The sequence below is a fragment of the Spermophilus citellus genome, assembly GCF_964194105.1.
Source record: "Spermophilus citellus genome assembly, chromosome: 4".
In the NCBI taxonomy this organism is placed as follows: Eukaryota; Metazoa; Chordata; class Mammalia; order Rodentia; family Sciuridae; genus Spermophilus; species Spermophilus citellus.
Genome location: NC_138185.1, coordinates 181,845,799 through 181,857,674, shown reverse-complemented (window position 1 = coordinate 181,857,674; position 11,876 = coordinate 181,845,799). Strand labels below are relative to the sequence as shown.

At 37.5% G+C, this 11,876-nt stretch overlaps 1 protein-coding gene across 1 annotated transcript in view; it reads right to left on the bottom strand.

Moving 5' to 3' along the window:
• Positions 1–1,427: 1,427 nt before the first annotated feature.
• Positions 1,428–11,876, bottom strand: part of SNX6 (sorting nexin 6) — a gene marked incomplete at its 5' end in the record, with an annotated part of 61,712 nt that continues 51,263 nt past the window's right edge. Inside the window, 3 exon segments of the mRNA XM_081290817.1 lie at positions 1,428–3,119; positions 11,055–11,140; positions 11,226–11,385. Of these exon segments, the coding sequence (XP_081146943.1) occupies positions 3,066–3,119; positions 11,055–11,140; positions 11,226–11,385 (300 nt within the window). The 3' untranslated portion in view covers positions 1,428–3,065.

Here is an 11,876-nt window from a genome sequence, read left to right as displayed (position 1 = left end):
AGTAATTTTGTTGTTTTGTGGTACTGGGGATTAAACCCAGAAGGGTCTGCCACTGAGCTGCATTGCCAGCCTTTTTAGGTTAATTTTCTCTAAATTGCTGAGGCTAGCCTCAAACTTGTGATCCTCCTGCCTTAGCCTCCCAAGTAGCTTGGGTTACAAGAGTGTGCCAGTTTACAGCAGTTTTTCTTTTTAAACCAACTACTTATTCTCCTAATTCATTCCACATTTTAGAAAGATCAGTTTGAGCTCAACATCTATAGCTATTTACTATAAAACATTAGGAATATCGTACAAAATTCTCTAAGTACAGACATCTCACTCAGGCTTTTACCCTCACTGGTCAAAGGAACCAATCTAGTATCTTCTGTAATTTCAGCTCCAGCCGTCTACACCTGCACTGCATAAACTTTTCTTCCTAAACTCCCAGGTTCCACCCCATAGTTGATTCATCAAGCTTCTCCCATTGCTTAGACTTCTCTTCCTCCTGCCCTTTAAGAATACATAATCATCACCTGAGAGGCCCTATAACGCGCACAAAGTGCTTCTTGGCTCCCAAGGAACCATCTTAGAATAGTAACTGTGTACAGTAATTGTCCACACAGCACCTTCTCTCTGCGTAGCCTTGTCTTCCCACTTCACCTTTGTATCTCCTAAGTACAAGACTGTCACTAAATGTTAAAATGAATGCTTCAACTCAACTGGGACATACTCCATTTTACATCCTCCTCAAAGAACCCAGGTTGGCTGAGCTTTGAAAACAGTTTGTTCTGAGAGCACAAAAAAATCTCTCCTTAGTATACCCACGATGGAGTAATATACATTCTCTACCTTATTTGAAGGTTTGTGAGAAGGCCTTGCATAGTATGTATAGATTAAGCACTCTCCCCGCTCCCAGCACACAATCTAATGCTAACTCCTTACTGTTTATCTTGATCCCTACAAGCACTCTAAAAATGTAAACCAGGAGGAGTGTGGTAAACTGGTAAAGCAGTTGACTAGCATGTACAGGCTCTGGGTTCAGTCCCATTGCCTGCAGGGATGTGGGTGGCGCACACAATACAAGATAATTTATTTGCTTGGTGTAGTAACACACACCTCTGATCCTAGCTACTCAGGAGGCTAAAGTTGGAGGATCCCAAGTTTAAGGCCAGCATGGGCAGCAAGACCCTGACTGAAAATTTAAAAACAAGGAGGGCGGTTGGAGATGTAGTTCAGTGGTATAATGCTTGCTTAGCATGCTCCAGGCCCTGGGTTCAACCTCTAGTACCATAACGAAACACAACAAAAATCATCAGGGGTCAAGGGACATACTCCATTCTACATCCTCCTCAAAGAAAGAATATCTGATAGGTTTGTAAAACACTGTCTAGCTCTTGGCCCCGTACTTTCTATTTCTTAGCATTTATACAGCATCTTCACATTTCCAAAGTAAGGTACCAACATTTATTAATCCTCACAACACCCCTGTGAGGTAGGTCAATATGTCCTTTATAGTAGAGAACAGAGGCAGACGTCTAGCAACCTGCTCAAACTTGCTTGAGACCACAGGGCTTCTGGGGAAGGACCACAGCTGAATCCAGAAGCTAGGTCCCAACATCCCACCACTGGTGGAAACTGCATGGGCATATTCTTACCAGTGAAGGTTACATGAAGGACAAAGTACATAGCTCTCTCAGCCAACAACAGAAAAACCAACAGTTCAAATGGCATTGGGGAACATGTCAATTAAAAAGACAAAACATTAACCAGTACATGAGTGAGGCAAGAGAACATGCTGCTGAGAAAGGCTAGACTCGTGACTGCAATAAGACAGAGACCAGGCAATCTTCAGAATCATTTGGGAAAATGTAAACAAATCAGGAACCCATTCAAGGGGTGACCAGCTCAAATGCCTGAAGTTAGAAAAAGACAGTGGAAAAGTCCAACCACTCAATCTAACTTTAAAGTAGACATGACAATAATGTTCATTCACATTAGAAAGGCCAATAATATTTGTAATGTAACTACTCACAATTAGTATCCTATATGCACACCAACTTTCATCCCAAATAGTCCCTTTTCTTCACACGCAAGAACTGTCCTTATAGCAGACTTTTCCCCTTCTACACATCAATCTATATACTGGCATAACTACCAAGTGGCTCAATAGCATACATCTCATGGTTAACTGGCTGAGTTAGGGACGGAATCCATAAAAATAGACTGTATGCTGCTCCTCTCCTGCCTTTGCCCAGTTCCACCTGTGAAGTGCACATGGGTGAGCAGTTCATTCTTTTCTAAAGGGATTAGTGAACCTGGTTCAATATGCCATTTTAAAAGAAATGGGGGAAAAAGGAGAAATCAAGACCTGCACTGTAAAGCATAATATCGGAGTAGATTTATTAGAACTACTCCAAAATTTTAGAGTGATACCATGACCACAAAGTTAAAAACTATAACTGTTATCGCTGGTTATTTTACAATAATTGGTTTAGTCTACAAGTTTAAGGCAAACATACAAATGCATTTGCTTTTCTTCAGAAATCATACTTCTAAAGATTACATAAAGTCTGGCCCAAACCTTTTATGTTGATTAATTAAACGTAAGTTTGATTAAGATGCTTTACAAGAATGAATGAAATAAAGTATACAATGCTTTTTAAAAATGAAATTTAAAAAAAAAATTCAGAAAGGCAATCTTTATCTTGTTTGAACAATGTATTTTAAAAAGGTTAAACTTCAGAAATTATTTAAAGGTAAATAAGATTGGCAGCCATAAGGAATACTATTTATAAAGTAAACACAGTTATAGAGGCTACTTAAAAATAAAGACCGAACTTTGGGCTTCTGAGTAGGACGAGTGCACGATGACAGATCACTGTCTAGAGGAGCAGAGTGCAGCCTCACATCACACAGATGGCATTGCGGGTGCACAGCGCTGCTCCACTATTTCTCAGAAAAAGAAGAGTAGATGCACTTTCTCAGCTGTTTTGTTTTCAGTGAGCATAAATGCTTTAACATCATTAAGAAAACAAAAATAAGATTTAAAGGAAGGCAGCCCTTTTTAATAGGAAGTAGAATGTGGCTTATGTGTCTCCATTTAACACTGCCAGGCAGTTCTGCAGTAACTGGAGGTTACCCTAAAAAGAAAGAAAAAATAAGTTATGAATGTCTTTAATTCAAAACAGTTTGAAAACATCTTACTGAAAATATACACGATTAGAAACCAAACCATTTAAAATTTGTTAAGATACCAGAATTCTGCAAATAGCCATTCATTACAGTCAAATAAAGGTTTAAAGACAAAAAAAATACCAGATACTTCAGTAAATTTCTATCTACACCAATATTAATGGTTTGGATTATCTGACATGTTCTAACAAGGATAAAATATGCCTTTTGTGTCTAAGTTTAATTATTGAACTTGACTCCTAATTTTACAACAGGTTTTATTGCTTCCTTTAGCTATATATACATTAGCATAAATGTACAATTTTTTTGTAAACACAGACCACTTAAAAAAGTATTCTATAAAATTATCCCTTGTACCTGCATACCCCTGGGTAGAACCAATGACCTTGCATCCAAATTTTTTTTTTTAAAAGAGAGAGAGAATTTTTAATATTTTTTAGTTCTCGGCGGACACAACATCTTTGTTTGTATGTGGTGCTGAGGATCGAACCCGGGCCGCAAGCATGCCAGGTGAGCGCGCTACCGCTTGAGCCACATCCCCAGCCCCTTGCATCCAAATTTATAGATAATAAGGACAGACGGTTAAGTTACATTAATATGAAAAAGGGGGTGAAGGGACAGCTCTTCCTTACAGAAGAAAGTCAACTACAATGGAAGAATGATGATGGAATTAAAAAAAAAAAAAAAACCCCAACCATTTGGGTACCTGCATTTGCTTAGTATGTGTGAGGCCCTGGATTTGCTCCCCAGCCCCATCAAAAAAAAAAAAAAAAAAAAAAAAAGCTGGACACTGCAATCCTTGAGACTTGGGAGGCTGAGGCAAGAGGATCCCAAATTCAAGGCCAGCCTCAGCAACTCAGTGAGACTCTCAGGAACTTAATGAGACCCTTTCTCAAAATATAAAACAAAAAGAAGGACTAGGGATGTAGCTAAGTGCTACAACACCCCTGAGTTCAATTCCCAGTACTAAGAAAAATAAAAGAAGTAGGGCATGTTGGCATATGCCTATAATCCCAGTGATTCTGGAAGCTGAGTCTCATAAATTCAAGAACAGCCTTGACAACTTAATGAGACCCTATCTCAAAATTTTAAAAAGGGGGTAGGGATATGGCTCAGTGGTAAAGGGCCTCTAGAGAGGTTTAATTCCTAGTACCCACACACACACACCCAAAAGGAGGAAGGAAATCGACATTTGGCAACTATCATAAAAAAAGTGATTCAGGCAAGAATCATTATTTTTTTGGTGGGGGGTGGGGTGGGGTAGGTGGGACATAATACTGGGAATTGAACTCAGGGTATTCTACCACTGAGCTACATCCCCAGACACTTTTGTGGGGGTGAATGAGTACTAGGGATTGAACCCAGAGGCACTTTATCACGGAGCTACATCCCCTACCCTTCTCATATTTTTGATACAGGGTCTCACTAAGTTGTCCAGACTGGCCTTGAACTTCCTACATCAGCCTCCCAAGTTGCTGGGATTACAGTGTAGCACCTCGCTTTAATCAATGGATCCTAAAAGCAATGTGGAAATACACTGTCAATACTACAGTTACTAGCCATAAGTAACTATTTCTCATCAATTAAAATTAAATGAAATTAAAAACTCAGTTCTGCAGCAGCACTACCCAAATCTTAAGTGTCTGACAGCTAAAAGTGATCAGTGGTCATCATACTGGACAGTGCTGATTCTAGAACACTGCTATTACTATACAGTTATACTGGAAAGTACTGGTTATGGGATATTTATATAGTCCCAAAGTACTTCTCTCCACAGAATACCTCCCTCATAACTACAAAGTATAAAGTATCTTTCTTTGGGGGGGTGGGGGGGTGGGTTGGTACTGGGGATGTGGCTCAATGGTTAAGCACTCCTGGGTTCAATCCCTGGTATAAAAGGGTTTTTTTTTTTGTATTTATTTTTTAGTTACAGGTGGACACAATATCTTTATTTTATTTTTATGTGGTGCTGAGGATCAAGCCCAGTGTCTCACACATGGTAGGCAAGCGCTCTACCTCTGAGCCACAACCCTAGTTCCCCAATTTTTTTTAAAAGTTAGTTTAGGGGTGAGCCCTAAATAAACTTTCCTCCTCTAAAATTGTTCTTATTAGTTAATCTAGCTTGCAGTTATAACTGGATTTCAATCATGTGGCAAGGCATAACTATAATAAATGAAATCCAAAGTAGTTTCCAACCACCTTTACTGTACATTTTACTAATATCTAGTATTTTCAAAACAATTTATGTGGATTCTACAATGGAATTGTTCAACTGGGAAGGGCAGGGATAAAAGATGGACAGAACAAGTTCCATAAAGGGCATCAAAACAGAGTGGCAGAATTACTTCTGGTTTTTCTTTAGCACAGTAGGGTAACTAGTGTTTGTTTAATCTACAACAGCAAGATGAGGAGGTCCATGCTTACAATACCAGCTGCCCAGGAGGCTGATGCAGAATGATCCTAAGATTAAGGCCACACTAGGCAATTTAGTGAGACCCTTTTCTCAAAATAAAAAATAAAAAGAGGGCTAGGGATATAGCTCAATGGTAAAGTACCTCCAGGTTCAAATCCCTGAACCATAAAATAAATAAACTATATTTCAAAACCAGTAGAGTATGAAAATTTTCAATACATAAAAATGATTAATGTTGGAGAAATGGAAATACTTACTACTGATTTCATTATTTTACATTGTGTACATGTACTGAATTACCATAATGTACCTCATAAAGATGTACAAATCTTGTAACTCAATTTAAAAAATGGGATTGTTCCGATTTTCAAAAGCATTTAAGAGAATCTGAATACAATGAGCAGGGTCTAGGAAATAGGAGGCAGGAACAATGTCCAGCTACAAAAGTGGCAAGTAGCTCCTGAAACAGCTCAAGACATGGATGAGGAAGATGAGCAGAAACAAAAAGAGAAAAAAACTAGAGAAGCTAAATGTGAAGGCCTGTGGGAAAAGACCCCTAGGCCACAGGGGAAATTAAGAAATCTGTCAAAAAGTAAGTAGTTGTTTGAGCCTGAGATGTGTGACCTTAATTTCATTCATATTTAAATATCTGAATTCCCTGCTATAATATCTTTTGCCACCTAAAGCTAGAATGAAGTGTTATCTTGAAGTCTGTTGCAAATTTAAGAATAAACTTTTGTTTAAAAATAGTGGGGTAGGGCTGGGGATGTGGCTCAAGCGGTAGCCTGGCATGCCCGGGTTCCATCCTCAGCACCACATACAAACAAAGATGTTGTGTCCACCGAAATCTAAAGAATAAATATTAAAAAATTCTCTCTCTCTTAAAAAAAAATAAATAAATAAAAATAAAAACAGTGGGGTAGGCAATGGAATATTACTCAGCACTCAATGGAATATTACTCAGCACTAAAAAATAACAAGATTGACACTGGGTTTGATTCTCAGCACCACATAAAAATAAAATAAAGATATTGTGTCCACCTAAAACTAAAAATAAATATATATATAAAAAAATAACAAGATCATGGCATTTGCAGGCAAATGGATGGCATTAGAGCAGATTATGTTAAGTGAAGTTAGCCAATCCCTAAAAAACAAATGCCGAATGTCTTCTCTGATATAAGGGAGGTGACTCAAAATGGGATAGAGAGGAAGAGCATGAGAAGAAGACTACCACTAAATAGGGAAGAGAGGTGGGAGGGAAAAAGAGGGAGAAGGAGAGTTGCACGAAAGATGGAAGGAGAACCTCACTGTTACACAGAATACATATATGATGATGTGATGAGAAAAAGAAAAAAAAAGTGTGTCACATTAGATTGGATAGAGAGAAAGGATGGGAGAGGAGGGGAGGAGTAGGGGGGATAGGAAGGGCAGCAGAATAGACATTATGATTGATGTATGTACATTCCAGGTATGTATTAGATGTCAAAATACATTCTGCTGTCATGTATGACTAATAAAAATAAATGTATGGTTAAAAAAAAAAAAGAAAAAAGAAAAAAAAATAGTGGGGTAGGGAGGGGGAGTATGGGAGGAATAGAGAACTTTAGATAGGGCAGAGTGGTTAGAGGGGAAGGGAGGGGCATGCATGGGATTATTAATGTTGGTGGAATGTGATGATCATTATTATCCAAAGTACACATATGAAGACACAAATTGGTGTGAATATACTATGTATACACCCAGAGATATGAAAAATTGTGCTCTATATGTGTAATAAGAATTGTAATGTATTCCACTGTCATATATAAAATTTTAAATAATAATTAAATAATAAATAAATAAACAAATAATATAGAGAAAGCCAGCCTCAGCAATGGTGAGGTACTAAGCAACTCAATGAGACCCTGTCTCTAAATAAAATACAAAATAGGAGTGGGGATGTAGCTCACTGGTGGAATGCCTCCGAGTTCAATCCCGGGTACCTGCCCCTCATCCCCACAAAAAAAGAATGGGGGAAGGGAAAGAAATCTGAATACAGAGAAAAACTCATTTCAAAAGGTTTATAAAGGTACAGAGTCTAGAAATCAGAGGCAGAAATCAGCAAACTTTTTCTGCAAAAGACTAAACAGTAAATATTTTTGCACTGGAGAGACATTTGGTTTCTGTTTCAACTACTCCATGGCATAAGCAGCCAGAGACAAACTCGAATGAATGGCTGTGTTCCAAGAAAATCTTATTTACAGATACTTAAATTTGAATTTCATGTAATTATCACTATTCTTCATTTGCTTTTAAACAAACATTTAAAAATGTGAACATCATTCTTGGCTCACAGACTGTACCAAAACAGACTAGTTTGCCAACCCCCAATCTACAAAATTTAATAATTTTTTTGGTTGTGGTGATGGTGGTGCTGTGGATTGAACCACAGCCTTGCCCGTGCTAGGCAAGTACTGTACCATTGAGCTACATCCCAGCCCTTACAGCAGAATTCTTGCTAGTTCAAATCTCTTTAAAAAGAATAAAAACAGTGGACATTAGAAACCAACACAGGTTCAATAAAATTAAATCATGCCAAGCTTATCAAAACATTTTTGGGAGGGGGGTTACTGGGGAATGAACCCAGGAGTGCTTAACCACTGAGCCACATCCCTAATCCTTTTTTTTTAAATATAAACAATGTAGATGGACACAATCTATTTTATTTATTTATTTTATGTGGTGCTGAGGATAGAACCCAGTGCCTCATGCATGCAAGGCAAGTGCTCTACCACTGAGCTACAACCCTAGCCCCCCAATCCTTTTTATTTTGAGATAGGGTCTTGCTAAGTTGCTGAGGGCCTCGATAAATTGCTGAGGCTAGCCTGGAACTCGGATCCTCCAGCTTCCCAAGTTACTATGATTACAGGCATGCACCACCACACCCAGTGAAGAACTAGCATACTGGGGCTGGGGATGTGGCTCAAGCGGTAGCGCGCTCGCCTGGCATGCATGCGGCCCGGGTTCGATCCTCAGCACCACATACCAACAAAGTTGTTGTATCCGTCGAGAACTAAAAAATAAATATTAAAAAAAAAAATTCTCTCTCTCCCTCTCCTCTCTCACTCTCTTAAAAAAAAAAAAAAGAACTAGCATACTGAAAAAGGTATCATTATAAGCCAAATCCAGCCAGTGCAATATGGTAGTGAAAAAAGCTATCTTGGCTCAGATGTAGTTCATTGGTAGAACACATCTTGGTTTTCTCAAGGTCTTGGGTTCAATACCTATCAACACAGAAACAGACATAAAAGCTATCTTATAAAAAAAGGTACCTTAAGTAAGGTCTAAATTATAAAAGGGGAATTAAATTTATCTTCAGGGGCCTGGGGATGTGGCTCAAGTGGAAGCGCGCTCGCCTGGCATGCGTGTGGCCCGGGTTCGATCCTCAGCACCACAAACAAACAAAAATGTTGTGTCCGCCAAATACTAAAAAAAATAAATAAATATTAAAATTCTCTCTCTCTTTCAAAAAAAAAAATCTTCTGGTTTAAATGATTTCTCAAGTCCTTTTAAAAATAAATAATTAATTAATTAATTAAATAAATAAATCTTCATTACTTTAGACCCATTCATTAGTTGATGCAGATCTGTATTCCTTATAGGGGGTTCCAAATACCTTGGTGCAGTTTTTAGCTTTAAGAATTAATTTAAGAATGTAAATGCTCTAATCTATCAAAAAAATTACACTTAAACTGGGTGTGGTGGTACATTTCTGTAATACTAGTGACTCAAGAGGCTGAAACAGGAGGACAGCAATTTGGAGGCAGGCCTCAACAATTTATCGAGAACCTGTCTCAAAATAAAACATAGCCAGGTGCAGTAGCGCACACCTGTAATATCAGCAGCTTGGGAGGCTGAGGCAGGAGAATTACCAGTTCAAAGCCAGTCTCAGCAAAAGTGAAGCACTAAGCAACTCAGTGAGACTCTGTCTCTAAAAAAAAAATACAAAATAGGCCTGGGGGGCTGGGGATGTGGCTCAAGCGGTAGCGCACTCGCCTGGCGTGCGTGCGACCCGGGTTCGATCCTCAGCACCACATACCAATAAAGATGTTGTGTCCACCGAGAACTAAAAAATAAATATTAAAAATTCTCTCTCTCTCTCTCTCTCTCTCTCTCCCCTCTCTCACTCTCTCTTTAAAAAAAAAAAAAAAAAAAATAGGCCTGGGGATGTGGCTCAGTGGTGGAGTGCCCCTGAGTTCAATCCCCAGTACAAAAAAAAAAAAAGGATGGGTGGGTGGGGATATAGCTCAGTAGTGAAGTACCTTTAAGGGTACTTATCCTTAATAATAAACATTATTGGTTTAACTGACCCCCCCCCCAAAAAAAAAAAAAAACAAAAACGACAACAACAAAAAAACATCTAAAAGTTTATATTAATTTCTTGGAGAAATTTAAATACATTTTGTATTTATAGTCTCTCTAAAGATAGAAATGTTTAAACATTTTTGGTTTATTCTTTTTAAAATTTCTTTAATATAAAAAACTTATAGTGCTGGGGGTATAGCTTGGCGGTAAAGTGCATACCTAGCATGTGTTCAAACCCCAGAACACACATACACAAAAAAAAGTTCCCAAAACCATGTGTTCACCATCAATAATTTTCTTTCTTTTTTTTTTTTTAAACTAAAAATACTTGGAAAAAAAAAAAAAACTAGTTAAAAAATATTTTCCTGTTAGGTCCTAGATTCTTTCAGAGCAATATTCTTGCTTGAATTAAATAATCTTTAAAATATTTCTCAATTCTGAGATTATCTATTTTTAAAATTACCATAGTTTGAGGGCTGGCATTATAGCTCAGTTGGTAGAGGGCTTACATTGCATGCCCACCCAAGGCCCTAGGTTCAATCCCCAGCACCACAAAAAAAAAAAAAAAAAATTACCATAGTTTGAGCCAAGCTTTACCTTTATATTACATGCAAGAAGAGGTTGTGGCTCAGAAGTACAGTGCTCACCTAGCACATGTGAGGCACTGGGTTCAATCCTCTGCACCACATAAAAATTATAAAGTTACTGTGTCCATCTACAACTAAAAAAATAATAATAATAATAAAAAGAGGTTTACTTCAAAGTAAACAAATACCAGACCAGAAGGAAGCGATTTATTTACTAAAACCAAATATTTAACAGAGTGGGGCATGCCTATAATCCCTACGACTCAGAGCAATTTAGCAAGATTCTGTCTTAACAAAATAAAGAACTGGAGATGTAGCTCAGTGGTAAAGCACCTGGGTTCAATCCCTAGTAAAAAGTTAAACCAACTATTTTGAAGCAGTGTAATCATCTTGGAAAACATAATTCTCATTCAAGAACAGTTCTTAGGATGTCCTTATAGAAGGTAACTATCATTAAAGGATTATCAATTTTATAACTGACTCAATTTTAAATGTCATGTCATTTAAATTTATTAAATCTTTTAACACAATACTACCTTTGCATGCTTCAGTTCTAATTCTGCAAGTTCCACTAAATTTTTTCTAAATGCAGCAACTCTTCTTGTCTTAAAATCTATAAGTTCTGTGAACAACAACAAAAAATTTAGAGTTAATTCACATAATAATCATGAAGCATACCTTTCGATTAAAAGGTAAGTTAGCAGTACCTTGTTTTGCAGATTCAGATATTTTTTCAAACTTCTGACAACATAATTGTTGGGAAGTTTCAGCCTGTAGAACATCTTTATTTTTCGCTCTTGCTTTATCCAGTGCTTTGTTAGCATTTTCATAATCCACTAGTGATCGAGATCTTCGGTAGAGGAGATCCTATAAAACAATATATCATAATGTATGATGTTATGTTTCTAGTAGTTTCACTCTATCTCCACTACCACCACCTCCAGATATAAATTTTTTTTTTCCCAAAGAATTTCAATATTTATTTTTTAGTTTCTGGCGGACACAACATCTTTGTTTGTATGTGGTGCTGAGGATCGAACCTGGGCCGCAAGTGTGCCACCGCTTGAGCCACATCCCCAGCCCCCAGATATAAAATTATATAGTGAATAATACAGTTACTTTTTTGTTTATTTATTCTGTTCTGACCCAGGACCTTGCACATGCAGCACTCTGCCATTGACTGAGTTACACCCCCAGGCCATAAATGTCTTTTTTAAATTAACATCTTTACTGAGACATAATTCACACCACACATACCATTTAAACTACAAAATTTAAAATGAGAAATTATACTCCAATTGATTCAAATGTATGAATTGCCAAGATCATTGTAATGTCATGTGTAGCTAATAAAATAA